Source organism: Musca vetustissima, unplaced genomic scaffold (assembly GCF_032173495.1).
Source record: "Musca vetustissima isolate MV318-11 ecotype Yass unplaced genomic scaffold, APGP_CSIRO_Mvet_v1 utg152923, whole genome shotgun sequence".
Taxonomy (NCBI): Eukaryota; Metazoa; Arthropoda; class Insecta; order Diptera; family Muscidae; genus Musca; species Musca vetustissima.
In genome coordinates this window covers 1-19329 of record NW_026876358.1, presented here as the reverse complement: position 1 = coordinate 19329, position 19329 = coordinate 1, and the positions used below count along the sequence as shown (strand labels likewise).

The 19329-nt window shown below is 34.8% G+C and overlaps 1 protein-coding gene across 1 annotated transcript; it reads left to right on the top strand.

The window, feature by feature from the left end:
- Window positions 1-8881: 8881 nt before the first annotated feature.
- On the top strand, window positions 8882-17399 carry LOC133320942 (protein obstructor-E-like; the record flags this gene model as incomplete). Its single annotated transcript, XM_061530038.1, has 2 exons — window positions 8882-9118; window positions 17211-17399. Coding segments are annotated over 2 exons (426 nt in total), but the record flags the coding sequence as incomplete, so codon positions are not given.
- Between the last annotated feature and the right edge of the window lie 1930 nt (window positions 17400-19329).

The following is a 19329-nucleotide window of genomic DNA, read 5'->3' as shown; positions in this document are numbered from 1 at the left end:
TTTTTCATGGACTATCAATAGGCGTGGATTTTTTAAAGAATATTTTTTCATGGACTATCCAAGGCGGAGATTTTTTAAAGAATATTTTTTCATGGACTCAAATAAGGCGTGGATTTTTTAAAGAATATTTTTTCATGGACTATCAATAGGCGTGGATTTTTTAAAGAATATTTTTTCATGGACTATCAATAGGCGTGGATTTTTTAAAGAATATTTTTTCATGGACTATCAATAGGCGTGGATTTTTTAAAGAATATTTTTTCATGGACTATCAATAGGCGTGGATTTTTTAAAGAATATTTTTTCATGGACTATCAATAGGCGTGGATTTTTTAAAGAATATTTTTTCATGGACTATCAATAGGCGTGGATTTTTTAAAGAATATTTTTTCATGGACTATCAATAGGCGTGGATTTTTTAAAGAATATTTTTTCATGGACTATTCGAGGCGTGGAGTTTTTAAAGAATATTTTTTCATGGACTATCAATAGGCGTGGATTTTTTAAAGAATATTTTTTCATGGACTATCAATAGGCGTGGATTTTTTAAAGAATATTTTTTCATGGACTATCAATAGGCGTGGATTTTTTAAAGAATATTTTTTCATGGACTATCAATAGGCGTGGATTTTTTAAAGAATATTTTTTCATGGATGCTCCCATTTTTTAAAAAATTTCAATTCCCGTTCATTATAAATCCAATTCTGCTCACCCTACCTTTCTACAATTTTTCCATCTGTTCTTAATTTCAATTTTTAATCTCTGATTCGTTTTCTCCCTATATTGCTATTAATTTATTCACATTGTCTGTTATAGAATTTCATAGTAGCGTTTACACGGGTAAAAAAAATTGCCAACCAAAAAAGTAGGAATGACAGAATATCAGACAGCGACATGAATCCTTAATCACGGATATGCTGTCCTGGAAATTTGTCAATGTCTAAATCAAAGGAGAGAGAACACGAAAAAAAAATCAACAAACATTACAACGATTTTTGGTGACAACACACACAAACATATGCATGCATAAAAAGTCACACACCCACAACAAAAAAGACAAACAATAATAAAATCAACAACATCAGTCAAATAGACAACAACGACAACAACAACAGCAGCAACAATTATGGAAAGGTACATCATGGCAACCGCAAATGTAATATCCGTTACAATACGAAAGCCTTTGAGAAGTTATTTTCAAACACACACACATAAATATATACATATATGAGGAAAGGACAAAAATTCATTGACACACACATGTTTGTGCATAAATACATGAAACATCAATTTCCTGTCAATAAACACAAATGCCAACCCAAGAACTTACAACTTTTCCACCCCCCCAAACAGTAGCCGCAGCAGCACCAGCTTTGAATATATTTATGTGGTTGACTGGCATGGCTGGCAAGTTTTCCTTCCTTTTATTGCTTCAAAATAGGTAAATATTCATATTCGAATGCCTCCTGATGATAATCCTTCGTCGTCTACTACAGGAAGGTAATACCAACCAACCAACCAGCCAACCAACCTATGTTTGCCATTACCAGCCATCAAACCCGGGAATGAGAGAAGAAATATATAAACATACATATGTATGTAGACTATTTGTGTGTGTGTTTGTTTATGCATGTGGAATTCTATTAAATGTCAACTACAGAGAAAAGCAATAAAAATGTCATATCACTTTGCTGCTTTTGTTAAATGTTATTTTTTCGGGGTTTTTTTTAATAGTTATGTGTGTGTGTGACCTTTAAATAAGGGGATGTACCTATTTTTAGTTGCCATCTCATCAAAGGGATTCTCACACACACATTCACTCACACATACTCCCTTAAGATTTAAGCGAATAAATTGCAACTTGTTTTTATTAATAAAGAGAAAATATTCTTTGTGTGATCCATTGCCAGTCGCTAGCTTAATTGTTCTTTTTGTGGTGTTTGATTTGTTTTTCGTCATGTTCTTCCTATGCGTGTTCTCTGATAGTTTCAAGTGATTGATGATAGACCCCAAAAATTTGTAATCCGTTTGGATATATATTAATCTTATTAAGAAATGAAAATGAATTACATGGCATTTTTTGGTTTGTGGTAATTTATTAGCGTAAATATCAATAGATTTTATTGTTTTTTTTTTTTTTTTATTATAATCAAATTTTCATGGGTAATATATCAATAAAGGGGACACCCATACTCGTATTTAGATCAAGATGGTTTTCTATTTTACTTAATTTTTTTGTTTGAATTTTTATACCCTACACAACTATGTTGTCAGGGTATTATAGCTTTGTGTAGCCCCAAATGTTTGTAACGCCGCGAAATATTGGTCCTAGATCCACCTTTAAGTATACCGATCGTCATATCTCGACTAGCTGAGTCGATCTAGACATGTGTGTCCGTCCGTCCGCCTGTCCATAATATTTTGTAAACACGATACAGGCCACAGTTATGGACAAATCTTCACGAAATTTTGCATGCAGGATGGGTTCTGGCCAATGAAGACCCCTATTGTTATTGGAATAGATCGGTTAATATTTAGGGGATGAATTGGACCAAAAACTTTATTTTTTGTCGGTTTTTCTGGTCGCTCCAGAGGCCGCAATTATGACCCAAACACCGCGATTTTTTGCACGGAGAAGGGGATTGGGCCAAAGAATAAGCATGCCTGTTTTGATAAACATTGGTCAATATTTAGCGGGTCAACTAGACCCTGACTATTGTGTAAAAAATTACAAAATTTGTATTCTATGAGGTATATATTTGCACCTGAACGTCCTAGACCCGAGAAGTTGATAGTTTGTACTCGGATGCGGGATTTACACATAAATATATACAGGTGCTTACGTATTCATATATTATTTAGTAACCCATTATCAGTCTAGAGGGGGGAAATATAGCGCTGATCGCTTTGAAATTTTCCATGAGGTTCAAGTTCTGGTCACCGACAACGCCTATAGTTTTCGGTGATGATCAGATAATAATTTTGGGATGAAATGGACCGAAAACTTATTATTTGGGTTTTTTTTCGAGTCGATCTATAGGGCAAAATTGAAAGCCGAACATCACAACACAACCCACGGTGAAGGGAATCTGAACAAGTGATTAGAAGGGCTGTACTGAATATTTGTAAAATTTGTTATCCTCTAGTCGGTAAAGAGGGTGCAAATATCGCGAAATATTGCCCAAGCTCAGAATGTAGAACCACAGAAAGTTAGAGTTCCGTAGTAGTTGTGTAGGGTATCGTATGGTCGGCCGCGTCCGACTATACTGCTCCGCTCACTGGTTAAAAATATAATATGAAAAAAGTTAAGATTTCTTGTTATACCCAACTATGTTTATGTGTGTGTCCCCAGGATTTAGAAAAGCCACGCAATATTGATCCTGATCCATCCTTAAGGTGTACATCGACTATGTGTGGTCGCCTGTCAATTTTTGGAACACTTTGACACAAAATGATCGGGAGGTTGGAAATCCATACGGAGAGTATATTATAAATCCAGAACGATACGTTTTTGAGTTATGGCGTAATAATTTTTTGTGCTGAAATCTCTAAAGTTCATGCAGTAAAAGCTTGAGATCTTTTTTTTCGGCTCTTGTGTTTTTTTTTTATCTTGTATGTCATTTTACCTACTTTTTTTAATTTACCACCAAATATTCTATAAAAATGTCGCACGAAAGATTTTAGATAAAGGCCTCATAGTATTAATATTATCGTATTAGATGGTGCAGATATCGTGATATCGGAACTTAGCTCCACATCATGGTAAAGTCCAGTGGTAGTGTTGTCAATCATCGATCCCAAATCAGTGTAATTATTCGCTTTATATAAGGTATATGTTTTATCAAAGAAGTTTCCGATTTAATGTTGATCAAATTGGTTATCCAATTCCCTTCAAATTAAATTTAAATTATTTACCATTTGTTGGGAACGAGTGGCCCAATGGGTCCCATCTTCGAACTTGATTTAAGTTTAGTTCAAGTAATCTAAAGTGTGGTCCTAATTGGATATTCCATTCACCTGTTATTCGATTTATAAAGATTGAAAATGTTGACCATTTGCATGGGAAGTACCAGGAGGTGTTCACCAAAATTTGATTCAAATCGTCCATTCTATTCGCCTGTATTGGATTTATAAATATTGATAATTATGACCATTAGTATGGGAAGTACCAGAAGGTATGACCCAAAGGATCCCATCTTCGCACCTGATGTAGACTTGGTGAAGATTGGTGATCTAGGTTGTGCAAAGTTTAATTCAAATCAAACTTTTCATTCGGCTGGATTTATAAAAATTGCAAATGTTAACATTTTTTGGGAGATGACCCAGAATAAGTGGACTCATCTTCGTACTTCATCTAGGCTTGGTAAAGATAATAGGTTGTACAAAGTTTGGTTCAAATCAAACATTCCATTCGTGTGATATTGGATTTATAAATATTGTTATATTGGATTTATAATAATTTTGTCACTTTGTGTGGGAAGTACCAGAAGGTGAGGACCATTGGGGACCATTATAAACTTAAGTTTTTGCTCACTTTTGACCATTTTGTGGTGGAAGTACCAGAAGGAGTAAACCGATATTCCCCATCTTCGAGCTTGAAATAATATTAATAAGTGCGAAATTTGGATGAAACAGCCGGCCAGACAGGCGGACGGACATTTAAAAATCGAGTGGAAAGTGGCGGTTCTTAGCAAGAAAAACAGTCGTCAAATAAACGGTTACAAAGCTCACATGTAGGGTGACACCCTAAACAAATGTTTGATGTAAAAGAGAGAGAGGGAGAAAGAGAAATAAAATGAACGCAAATTGCGGTAACGTAGGGAGAAGTAGGAAACAGTTTTGAAATAAATAAAAGGTTTACATTTTATGGTAACAAATTGTGTCTTTCTCATGATTATAATCATTTTTATTTGTATTCTAAGCGAGGTACATGCAACGTATGGAAAAATTAACTATGAATGAAATTATGAAAATATTCATTTAATATTTGTTCTGTGAGGTCCATTTAATTGTATTTTGTAAAAAGTGTAATCTATCTACAATGAAAAAGTTCTGACCTATTTTCGATATTTTTAGTTAGTAATTACAGTTATAAGTGGGTAATGTCATTATTAATTACCTGCCGGGTAATTCTCTTATTCTCTAAGGAAGAAAATACTGACTTACTGACCATTTAACGTATCCATACAGCCACATTGATATACTCCGTTTGATGTGTTTTTTTTTTTTGGAATTTGAAGGCCACAGTTAACATAAATCGCTGTGTCTTTCTTGAATTTCGGACGATGCTTTCATCGAATCGATTACCACACCATATGACCAGATCTTATAGTTTTATTTTATTAGAAGAGATCTGGTCTGGTATTATTTTATTATTACATTATTGAATAAAAACTAAACATATCATTTAGCTTGAGCAACAATTAAGAAATTGACCTGCAACAGTTTTCGTTTAGAATACTGATAAGGTTTTGTTAATAATTCAATTAAGAAGATATCTTTATATAATTATATAATGGACCGATATGTTATGAAAAATAAAATGTTGGCTTGAAGAATAATTGTTTAAGGGGACATGTACTAAATGTACATTTGTTCAATGAGATGCAGTAAAGGGTTTTTCTTTTTCGTTATTCATAAATTAATTACAAATTCAAACCATGAGACTGTATCAAATAAAACAATTAGCTGACATAAAAAAACTCTATATCTTGGCAAAACAATATATATATTCCCTTTGCAAATAAGCCAAATAAACTTCCATGAAAAAATAATCTCTGCCATATAACGCAATGGCAAAAAGTGTATTAAATTACAGGTAATCTAAACAACATTTTCTTTAATAAATTGACCACAAATCTAAATGGACACCAACACACATAAGCAGTAATGGTGTAAGTAACTTAGAAAAGTTTTACGGAAATTAGTTTCAAATTTTCTTTATCAAAGAAAAGTGTATGTGTTTTTGTTGTTGTTGCAGAAAACAGTAACAAATGGTTAGGGCAATAGGAATATCTCAATCCTAACAGTCTAAGTAATTCAATTAGGAAATACTTGTTGTTTTATTTTACCAACATGTACGAAATTGGTTAAATTTTATTGGGTTTGTTGCTAAGAAATATATTATGGGTTTAGTTTCAACGAACATTGGATAAAATGAATCACATGGCATGTAATTGGCTTATGACAAATGAAATTAATACAGTTTGAGGGTAATTTGATAATGGGAATATACTATTCGCAAAACAGTTCATTGAAAATGAATTTAATACCTTGACTTTACACGACTATGTTGTAAGGGTACTATAGTTTTGTGTGGCCTCAAGAATTTGTAATGCCACGAAAAATTGGGTCTAGACCAATCTTTTAGTATACCGGTCATACCTCGGTAGTTGAGTCGATTTAGAAATATGTGTCCATCCGTCCATTATAATTTGTAAACACTATACAGGTCGTAGTTAAGGAGAAATAATCACGATTTTGATTATGTCCAAAAGTAGGTTCTAGAAGAAGAGGATTTAATCTAAGTAGGGTAAAAATATTTCGATTTCCAAATTAAATTTCGGACATTCCATTCACTTGATATGGGATTTACAAATATTAGCACTTTGTGGAGGAGGTACCAAAAGCACTGGCTCGAGATGTCTCATCTTCGGACTTTATCCACGTAAGGTAAAAAAATTTAAAATTTAAATTTTTTTAAAAACATTTTTAGTGCTAGATTTAGCACTTTTTAAACTCGTTTAGCACCAAAAAAGTGATCTAGCACCTAGCACTTTTTTTAGCATTTTTTTATTTTTCAGTAATTTTTTATAATTTTTGTTTCATCCCAACAAATTTTCCCGTTTTTCCATTTCATATTGACGCATTGAAATTACCCTATGTTTCACGCGATGAATTTGATTTTCCAATGTTAAAAAAGGGACAGTAGATTTGTAAACAGGTACTTTATATGGTAACTATGATATTGTCTGCTAGTAGATTGTTTATTTGAAAAAAAAAAACAAACAAATAAAGCGGTCCATTGGATGAGAGCGATGCTAAAAACATGAACATAAATTATGTTGGAATTTTCTGAAAATAACTTTTTTATTCATCGGCAATCCCGAATGCCAAGTAATAACCACTTAAGAGTACCGAACAGGACCAAAATAGAAAAATTCCGGCAAACATATATTTTTATACCCTTCACCACAATATGGTACAGGGTATTATGTCATTGTGCATATGTTTGTAACAGGCAAAAGGAAACGAGATAGACAAACGATCCCTTTTGAGAATATGCATCGAATCACTTTTTAAGCCGATTTATGCATGTCCGTCGTCCATGTTAAATTGTAAACAAAGTACAAGTCGCATTTTTGATTCGAATTGGATTAAATTTGGCACAGCTCATTTATTTGGGGAAATAGGTTCAGATGTAGATATAGCTTCCATATATATTTTCGTCCGATTTTAGGTAAATAGTGCACTAAAGTCCCTATATATCCTTCGATTTGCACGAAATTTGTGCATAGGTTAATGAATTAAGCCTAGAAAGACGTGTGTTAAATTTCGTGAAAATCGGTTCAGATTTAGATGTAGCTCCCATATATATTTTCGTTTGATTTAATGTAAATGGTGCACCAAAGTCCCTATTATTCCTTCGATTTGCACGAAATTTGCCATAGCGTACTGAATTGAGTCTAGAATGATGGGTGGCGAGTTTCGAGAAAATCGGTCCAGATTTCGATATATGTAGCTCCCATATATATTTTCGTCCGATTTTATGTAAATGATGCACCAAAGTCCCTATATATCCTACGATTTGCTTGTATTTTGTATAGCGTATCAAATTGAGACTAGAATGACGTTATTGCGTTTTGTTGAAATTGGTGCAGATGAAGCCATAGCTTCCATATGTATTTCGAAAGGGTGTCTGATTGAAATTGCTTGATAATTGTCTTCGTATGCTAACCTCCAAAATCTAGCAATGTGAAATTACAGTTACTTTGGGGTAATGGGGTGCGGCCGTTAACCAGCTACCCCTAAATATGTACCTATATTAATAATTTCTGATAAGGAAATATTTTACTCAATTTGAAATATGAAATTGAAGCCAATGCAATTGTAAAACGTGTTTATGAGGGCTACGCGTAAAAGTGTACCAATGTTGATAATTTTTAGTAATAAGACTTTCTACCCAGGGAGAATCCGAAATACAAAACCGCATATTAGGTTGAAAAATGTGCCCAAAACCTTAAAAAATCAAATATTGGGTATGGGGTACCCAAAGAAGACCGATATATTTATTTTCCAATACCAAATGTCCTAGGAGTAGTGCAATATATGGGCAAAATTCCAAAGCTCTGTTTTCAATATTGCGACCTCAATCGGACGGACATGGCTAAATCGACAAGGAGTAGCCTTTAAGAATAAATGGGGTCTCTGATGAATATTTTATTATTACATATAAATTATTTTGTTCATTTAATTTTTTAGCACTTTTTTCTGGCACTTTTTTAAAATTTCTAGCATTTTTTTCAACAAAATCTAGCATTTTTTCTTAACAGAGTTCTGGCAACACTGGTGCAAAGTATCAATTAAATTGGATATTCTGTTCGCTTCATATGAAATTTAAAAATTTTCAAAGCTATTTGACACGTTGTGACAGAGCTACTAGAAGGAGTGGACCAAAAGCTCCCATCTTCAAGGTTTTATCAGCATGTGAAATTAATTTTTAATCCTATTTTATACTACAAAATTGCTTTACTCCAAAGGATATTTTTCATAATCAAGGTTGGACAACCGTTTACAATATTTTGTTCTTTAAGCTTTGTTTTTTTTTAGTGGCTTTTACTAAAAATTTCCTTTTTTCTTTTTCTTTCCTCTCAAAAAATAGTCTGTTCGGGTGCCCTGGCTCAACAATTGAAACCAAATCAGGAGGATCCATGTAAAGTCAAAGGACGTGTGGTCGGTGATGTCACCTATTGTGATCGCTATTGGGAATGTGTCAACAATCAACCGGAATTGTACGATTGTCCAAATGGTTTGGTATTTGCTGGCAAACATCGTGGTGTAACGGAAGGCTGTGATTATCCATGGCGTGCCAACTATTGTGAGGACAAACAAATGGCGAGTAAGTATCACAAGGGAGAACAGTACCATTTTTTGTTATTTTTTTATTGCAGAGGGAATTTAAAGAGTACATTTTAATTCTTAAGCCGTATATTTAAGATTTAAGAATCAAAATTAAAGAAGAAGTATTTGTGTGTAGTGGTTATGTTTTTCGAGTCCTTTACAGCTGTTCCAGAAAAAAAAGCAATACTAAGTTAATCATAAAATCCAATTATGGTCATAATGTTGAGCTATTTTTTGCAATTTCCTAAAAACAAAATTCGGCAGAAAAGAAAATGGAAGAAAAAACATTTTAACCCAACTAAAAAAGAGAAGAGAATTGTAAAAAACTAAGGACATACATACAAAAAAAAAAAAAACTCAATTCGTTTAGAAAATTGCTGTGCTAATAGATTAATTTGGTAAACTGGATGTTGTTGTTGCTGTTCACATAGGTATTACATTTTTTATTCTATGATGTACAACAAATGAACCTATGGTCAATTGGATGGAGTATACTTTTTTTTGATTCCAGCATTATTTAGGTGACCGGCAAATACCAGTTATAACACGAACAACAACAAAGTCGTTCAAAATACCAACAATTTCACTGAAGCCCCCTAACAAGACGACAACAATTCAATTCATCTATCCATCGATTCTAGCTACCATTTACCCTTCTACTACTCATGGACCACTCACTGGTGAATTGCTTTCAAAGATTTGTGCAAAATACATTTTTTTCTTCTACTGCCATACGTTGGAGTTTTTTCGTTATTGCTTGGAATTTGGCATGATTCGGATGGACAAATATGTTGTTCACAGAAAATTGGTTATGTTGAAAAATGCCAAGAGGTCGAGTGGTGGACACCACCACTTACACAGTGGATTTAAAATCTGGGATTATGAATATTTTTTAATTTTTTTTTGTGGAATTTTAAACGAAAAAAAGACTTGCAGGCTTTACTCTGGATGTGTTATCTTTTTACGTAAACAATTCTATAAGCCACTATCGAGGTAGATAATATGATACCATAGATCAAATTTTTAAGGTTTTTTTATAGTAGAAAATTGAGTACTAATCTATCCAGAAGCACTTCGAATCAAAATACACAAAATTTAAAGGTTATATCCACTAGTAAACTAAAAAAAAATATTATCCTGTGACATTCAGATGAAAAAAATCTTCAAAAAAAATATATTTGCTACACTTCTTGTAAAAAATCAGGTTTCTAGCTCAATGTTTGACCCACCAAATTGTAGTGTGCTGCACATCACCAATGCAGTTGAAAACCAGTAAGGAAAGTAGTAAAGTCGGACGGGGCCGACTATATGATACCCTTCACCACATTGGGTATATTCAGCAGTTGAATCCTAACAGACGTCGCATTTTTAAAGTACCAGTAAAATGCAATTGGATCCATATACATGTCATTCTGCAACCGATACTAAATTTTTCATTTCGTCAGATATAGAAGCTATATCTAAATCTAAACTGATTTCAGGAAACTTAACACACATCATTCTAGACCTAATTCATTACGCTGGGCCAAATTTCGTGCAAATCGAAAAAATATAGGGGATTTGGTGGACCATTTACCATAAATCGGACGAATATATATGGGAGCTATATCTAAATCTGAACCGATTTTCACAAAACTTGGCACACGTCTTTCTAGACTTAATTCAGTACTCTATGCCAAAATTCGTGCAAATCGAAAGATTTTCAAGGACTTTGGTGCACCATTTACCTAAAATCGGGCGAAACTATATATGGGAGCTATATCTAAATCTAAACCGATTTTCACGAAACTTAGCGCACATCATTCTAGACTTAATTCCGGATGCTATGCCAAAATTCGTGTAAATCGAAATATTTTCAGGGACTTTGGTGCACCATTTACCTAAAATCGGGGAAACTATATATGGGTAGGGGAGAGGGGGGCACCTTTGAACGTGGGGCACCTTTGAACAGCGCTCATAAAATCTTGGTTTAATATTTTTCCGACCCGCAACCACATTTTTGTATATGGCAATCTTGTTCTCTATATGCGTAAACCACTTTGGCTTGCTTTTTCAGTTGTCGAAAAATTGTGCGTGGGTGACCATGTTTTCTCAGTGTCATTGTAAACTTTTATTAATTTGGTTGTAAGGGCGCAGGAAGAATTCTGTGATAGTTTTCTTTCGTCAAACAAATTTGTTGCATTCCATCAATCATTTCAAACATAACTAATGTAAAATCTTTCATATATATTTATTACAAAAAAAAGTTTTTTAAATTTCCGTAAAATGCCATGGGTGGGGCACCTTTGTACATGCCCATTAAACTCGAGTAAAAAAGGAGTTTTTAACTTTTGGCTTCGATTTCTAAAAATTTCAAATGGGCTAATAAGATTACGAAATTAACTGTGTTTTTCACCATATTCATTTTTGTTTTTAAGTCATTTTATGTTTTAATAACTTTTGATCTAAATTTTTTAAATTTTGAACATTTTTTATATATTTTTTAATGAATAAATGCATTTCAGATATGTATGAATAAAATACATATATATTTGAACATAAACACTGTAAAAAACCATGTCGTTCAAAAATGCTAACCCTTTGAGTTCGTCCATTAAAACAGTAATAAAATATATTTATCAAGCTTATAGTATGTCATATGTATATTCATTTCAAAGGTTACATATCTACCTATTAGTTAAAATTTATAAGAAACCAAAAATTATAAAATAAAAAATTTTATAAGGCTTGAAAGCAAAAAGTGTTCAAAGGTGCCCCCCTCTCCCCTACTATATCTAAATCTGAACCGATTTTCACGAAACCTAGCACACATCATTTTGGACATTATTTAGTGCGCTATGCCAAAATTCGTGCAAATCAAAAGATTTCCAGGACAGGACCATTTAACTAAAATCAGGCCAAACTATATATGGGAGCTATGTCTAAATCTGAACCGATTTCCACGGAACTTGGCACGCATCATTCTAGACTTAATTCAGTACGCTATGCAAAAATTCGTGAAAATCGAATGATGTACAGGGACTAAAATCCATAAATCGGACAAAAATATATGTTGGAGCTATATCTAAATCTGAACCGATTTTTCCCAATTTCAATAGGGTTCGTCCTTGGGCCAAATAAATGAACTGTATCAAATTTCGGCCAAATCGGATTATAAATGCGACCTGTACTTTGTTTACAATTTAACATCAACAGACGGACGGACATGCATAAATCGACTCAGAAAGTGATTCTATGCATATTCTCAAAAGGAAACATGGGTCTATCTCGATTCCTTTTGCCTGTTACAAACATATGCACAAAGACATAATACCCGGTACCACAGTGTGGTGAAGGGTATAAATAGTGAAAATTGTAAACAAAACCTACACCGAACTTGAGGTGCCTTTTTTGTGTTGGCTCTTTTCCATTGCAATTATTGGGTTTTGCTTCCCATGTCAAAGCCATGCACCCACGATTCGTCACCAGTTATGATAATTTAAGCAGAATCGTCGTTCATGATGTTCAACAACTCCTGGGCGATGTTCAAAATCTATCTATTTTGGAACAATCTTCCTTTCCGCACCTTTCATGCATGAAATTATATTGGCCGAACGATAGGCCAATATTTGTGGTACCAGAAGAAATGGCCTGATATTCTCTATTTTCGAACTTTGGAGATTTGGAAGAAATATTACAATGTTCAATGTTTGAATTAAATCCGCAATTCCTTTCGATAATTATTTTGACCACCACCCAGCCAGATAAACATTTACCAGACGGACACTTGTCAGCCTTGAGGGTATAAAAATAAAGTTTATGAAAAAAATGTCTATGTTTTTTGGATAATGAATACATAATTAAATTTAAAAAAATCCAACATGAAATGCACATTCAAAATACCTAAAATCGATCGGAAATTGTATATGGTTGCTATGACATGATCAATCGTTACCAAGAGAAAAAATATCAAAGTGAACATAGCAAAACCCTTAAAATACCAAAATTGGAGGGTACTATTATATGGAAGCTACATCAACAGGTACTGTACTGGATGAAGTAATTTTAGTGGATGACATAATGAATGAAGTCTCAGAGAAAAGTATCTCATGACAGCTCGAAGACTTAGACTCTGCGGATGATATCTGCCTTTTCTCACACAAGATATCTAAAACGCAGTCAGAAGAAGAAGATCTGGAGAGACCAGCACCAAATGTTGGGCTTGAGATTAATATCAAGAAAACAAAGGCCACCCGTACGGCAAACACCATGCTACAAGGCCAGGCAATTGAATACGTCGATAGAAGTGGTGATGCAGAAATAGACATTATTAAAATGCTAACAAAAGCGAGAGCAGCATTCGGACGACTGCAAGGTGTATGGAGAAGCTCACATAAATCCAGGAAAACCAAGTATAAAATATTCGAAGCATGTATAAAGCCGATTCTGCTATACGACAGTGGCTGGTGTCAAATACCATCACGCAAATGCTACAGGTATTGATAAACAGATGCCTCATGATCATATGCAGAATAGTCTGGCTTAACACCATATGTAGCATAGAGCTGTGAAAAAATGTCAATAGTATAACCAGAATGTCGCTTGTCCCCAAGGATCAAGAAATCGAGATCGACCAAGAAACACCTGCGACAATAATTTAAGAACTAAGACAAAATAACCTTGGAATAATGAAAAAACAACGACAACTAACCGAGTACGATGGCGGTGCTTAGTGGAAGCCCTATGTTCGCAAGAGGAGGACATATAACTTTATGATTTCTCCAGTGAATACAACGAGGTGTTGCAAACGGCCTAATAACGTTTCGAATTTAACACGAACCGTTAGTAAATTTTTGTATTATATCACATTTTCAATAAACTCCAATAATAAAGAAAAAGAGTCTTAGGAGCTGTGCATTTTTTCCCTTACAATTTTTTCAGAGATGTTTTGTCAAAAAAAAAAAAAAAAAAAAAATAATAATAATAATAATCCTGGCAATTTTTTTAAGTCCTTAAGTGTTGCCCATTTTTTTTAATAAGAAAATATTAGTATTAGTATTTTTTTCTATAGAAAAATAAGAGCCATTAAGGGCTATAGAATTGTTTCTTTACACATGTTTATAGAGGAAAGTTTTTTTCAGTCTGGCGGAGTACTTAGGTATTGATTATTTTTCACTAGAAAAAAAAACTTAGTGAGACAACAAGTGAAAAAGTGTTATGTTCGGCCGGGCCGATCTTGGATACCCTCCACCATAGATATACTGACAGGTACTTGAAATGAAAATATAGGGAAAATACCAAAAAGTGGATTTCATCCAACCTGTGCCTATCTTATTATTTCTTCCAAACTTAGTTCAGGTTCGAAGATGTGGACTATCGGTCCACTCCTTCTGATACCTCCCACACAGGGGCTAGGCCTAAATGCGGGTTATAGTTCATGTATAGTTCATTATCGAACCTTACGTTCTAGCTTTATCTCGATATCCTCCGGGTTAAATGATTACGACAGACTCTTAGAACCAAACCTAAAACGCGGAACAAATTAGATAACCATTTTAATATAAAAAAGGGGGTTATATGGGGACTACCCCAAAAAGGGGGCGAATATAAATCATGTTTGGTAGGGAGATTTGTTACCATATACGACTACAAAATACCTAATTGCAGCGAATTCAGTTGAAAAACGCGCTCAAGAACTCCAAAATACCGAATATCGGGGGTACCCTTATATGGGGGCTACCCGAAAAAATTTACCTATATTCATAATTTTTTGTGGAGAGTTTTGGAACCTATTAAGAACTCAAAATAGTAAATTACAGCCAATTCGGTGTAAAATACGAGCAAAACCCCCAAAATACTGAAAATTAGGAGGTGCCGTTATATGGGGGCTACAAGAAAAAGTGGACCTATACTCATAATTTTTTGTGGAGACATTAAGTACCCAATAAGAACCCAACGTACCAAATTTCAGCGAATTCGGTTGCAAAACATGGTCAAGAACCCCAAAATATCGAAAATTGGGGGTACCCTTATATGGGAGCTATGTCTAAACGTGGACCGGTATTAAAAATAGTACACGGGTGCATAATTCCATATGGAGCATATTTCAACTAATAAAAGAGTAAAGTGATTGACTGACTTACTGGCTGACTTAAGGATTCATCAACGCCCAGACGAAACGCCTGAAGCTAGAATCTTGAGAATCACTCTTAGTCCGAAGGTGTCCAATTTTGTGACATAAAATAGTCACCCTATTTATGTCATATCGATTTGCGCACCAACCATTTCTTAATTTACAAATTACCAATATTTTTTTAAACTTCATTATATAGAAAATAGGCTATATAAGTACCCGCTGCGATAATGGACAAATCAATAAACAGGTCATCCCGAACCATTTTTTTTTTTTGACAGATAACGGGTTGTTTTTTTTATGTATTAGAAACCATAAGTTATGATGCATTATATATATATATATATATATATATATATATCGAGCCTGGGAAATATTTCGGGATATATGGCCGATTAGATGTTAACACTCCTCTGCGGCATCATTTGACCCTATAAATATTGATCTTCATTACCATGGGAGTCATTCGAATTAGTTAGTTCGGCTTATAATTGTGGTACCTAGAGCGAATATACATACAATAATAATGTTTCGTTCTATTTCATCCCCGAAATATTCTCTGACCATCATCGAAAATTATAAACGTCGTCCTTGACAATAACCTGATTATAATGCAAAATTTCTTAGCCATCAGGGCTCTTTAGACCCCGTACACCAATATAATGGGTATCAATATAAAGGTCAACCACTCCTTGGACATACTATCAAATTTACGGATCTATACTTTCAGGCTCAAATATATACATACGCAAGTTTTTAAATTTTTCACAAAAAGTCTTGTGAAAAAATAGACCGATTTTCACCAAAACAGTCATACAAATTCCATTGTCAGAATCCTCTCTCTGTGTGTTAAATTTCGAGATGTTCGGGTCATAATTCTGACCTTAGAGCGTCTAGAAAAAAACAGCCAAGAATAAAGTTTTTGGTCCATTTCATCCATTAAAACTAATCGATCATTATCAAACATGCACAACTTCGTGACGATTGGTCCATAACTGTGGCCTGTATCGCCGACGTTTTGCGTTCATATGTGACTGTATGCTAGTCGCCTATCGGTTTGTCGAGATGTTTTGAGATGTTCACTACTAGTTTTTTTAAATTGACATTTATTCTTGTGTCTCATAGATAATAACATTAATAGAAATGCTGAACATTATGCTCCATTGGGAATTTAAACACTGTGCATTGTCTTCGCCTTGACGGCAATTGCTAACGGGTGATGCTGCTGCTGGACAAACCAACAAATACCGACTCCAATGGTTAAAACAGGTTCACCAAGGAGTAACAACACCAAGAACAACAGTATAAGTAGTAGCAGTATCAGCAACAACTTCAACAAACCTATTAAAGTGACAATTTATGGCTGGCATACATTTGGTCAATAACTACAGAAGCAGAAGCAACAACAAAAAGTACTACCACAACATATCACCGAACCAGAAAAACATTCAATTGAATGCACTTTGCATGTACGTTCTTCATTCGTTCATTCTTCACTCTCAGGCAGCATTTTGGGAATGTTGTTATTTCGCCCTGTCCCCCTATCACTCTCTCCATCCGTTCACCTGATTGGCCAATTTGGATCGATGTTCTACTGAAAATCTATTTACCTAAATGTTTTTATGAAACTGATACATACTACGACAATCGTAATGTTGATTGTGATTGCTACCACTACAACGACAGCAACAACATTTGTTTACCTCAATATTGTTCGATGACACTCACACTCGCACTCCAGTTGGAATTCTTATGAAGTCAGGTTTTAATCTCAGTCTGGTGGTCGCTCAGGTGAGGATGATGGTGTCACCATCATTCGCCGTTTGACATTGTGAATGTCACCCGGTCACCATTGTGTCCAAGAGTATTGATGGTTTTTGTTGTATTATAATTCTACGTGTTTTTGATGTGTTATTTTTGTGTTCTTCTGTTTCTATTTCATTTGTATTTTTTTCTCCTCTTCTTTTTTCGTCCACAGATGGTCCAATTTCAACGGAACACTGCGACTGGTTGTATGGTATATTTGGTCATGAAACATCGTGTACACGTTATTGGACTTGTTGGAATGGCACTGCCACCGAACAGCTATGCATTGGCGGTCTGCTCTACAATGAGAATGCCCACAGCTGTGATTGGCCTGAAAATGTCGATGGCTGCCAGAAACATCGTAAGTATAACTCCATGGTGACTACTGTTTAGGCTAAGCGTTTTCGATGGTTGGTTGGTTGGAGTTAGAGACCCTACAATGTCATTCCATACGATGATGTGGGAATTTTTAATTTAGACGATCGCATAAAGTAAAACAAAAGCAACAAACGAATTCTAATCGATTAGGCAATTCCCATGATATTTGTTTTGATTTCGGTTTTGCTTAGATTTGTAACGGCATGGTGAGCTAGTTTGGCATTGGCGTCTGGCTAAAGTGAATGAGGAATAATTTAGAAGTTGTAATAAATTTTAGTTTGTTTTTTCTCGAAAATAGTTATGGTTATCGGTAGCAGCGTTGAGATATAACGTAATTTTTTTCTAAATTCCGTGTAAAGCCAAATATTGGCGTTCTAAGGGACCTGATTTAAGCAGATTATTATACCCTACACAACTATGTTGTCAGGGTATTATAGGTTTGTGCAGCCCCAAGAGTTTGTAACGCCGCGAAATATTGGTCCTAGACCCACCTTTAAGTATACCGATCGTCATATCACGACTAGCTGAGTCGATCTAGACATGTGTGTCCGTCCGTCTGTCCGTCTGTCCATTATAATTTGTAAACACGATACAGGCCACAGTTATGGACCAATCTTCACGAAATTTTGCATGTAGGATGGGTTCTGGCCAATGAAGACCCCTATTGTTTCTGGTAAAGATCGGTTAATATTTAGGGCGTGAAATGGACCAAAAACTTTATTTTTGTCTGATTTTCTGGTCGCTCCAGAGGCCGCAATTATGGCCCAAACACATCTAATTTTTACATGGAGAAGGGGATTGGGCCAAAGAATAACCATGCCTGTTTTGATAGAGATTGGTCAATATTTAGCGGGTCAAATGAACCCTAACTTTTGTGTGAACAATTGCAAAATGTGTATTCTATAGCGTATATATTTACCCCTGAATGACAAGACCCAAGAAGTTGAAAATATATCCAAGAGGAGTATTTGGCCTTCAAATTGATACCAATTACATTGTCGTATATATTCAGATGTGGAAGTTACACTTAAATATTTACAGGTGCTTACGTATTCAAATATTATTTAGTAACCCATTACCACCCTAGAGTGCGAAAATATAGCGCTGATCGCTTTGAAATTTTCTATGAGGATCCAGGTATGGTCAAGGACAACGCCTGTAGTTTTCGGTGATGATCAGATAATAATATTGGGATAAAGTGGACTGAAAACTTAATTTTTTGGGGGTTTTTTGAGTCGATCTATAGGCCACAATTGAAATCCGAACATAACAACACAACCCACGGTGAAGGTCAAGAGAGTACAAATATTGCCCAAGATCAGAATATAGAACCACACAAAGTTAGATTTTCGTGGAAGTTGTGTAGGGTATCATATGTTCGGCCCCGTCCGACTATACTGCTCCGCTCACTGTTTTTTTTTATTTATTGTTAGCTTTGAAATTATATACGTATAAGTTCAATCGGTTGATTAAACCAAGTACTGTAATCGCGTTTATTATCTGAAAATCCGATGCATTTCAGTTCACCTTTGCATCTCGTATTGTCTTTCTCAGTAGTATGTAAAAAAGGTCACCCGATAGGCTGTCACCTTGTCTGAACCCACGTTCGTTATTGACGGGCTCCTAGTGGTCTTTTACGACTTTAACTGCTGGTCTTGTTCAAGTTACGGTTATCCTGCATATCTGTATTAATTTTGCAAGAATGCCGAACGCAGACATGACTTAAAACACATCTAATCGGTTAGAGCTGTTGTGGGTCATTTCCCGGATTTGGCGCAGTGTAGAAATCTGTCTATGGTGGATTTGTTAAGTCTGAAGTCACCATAATTTTTGCCGCCGCGTCAATCAGCCTCTTGCCGTAGTCGGAAGTTTCTTCATGGAGGCTGTATTTTATCACCGTTGGGCCAGATTTT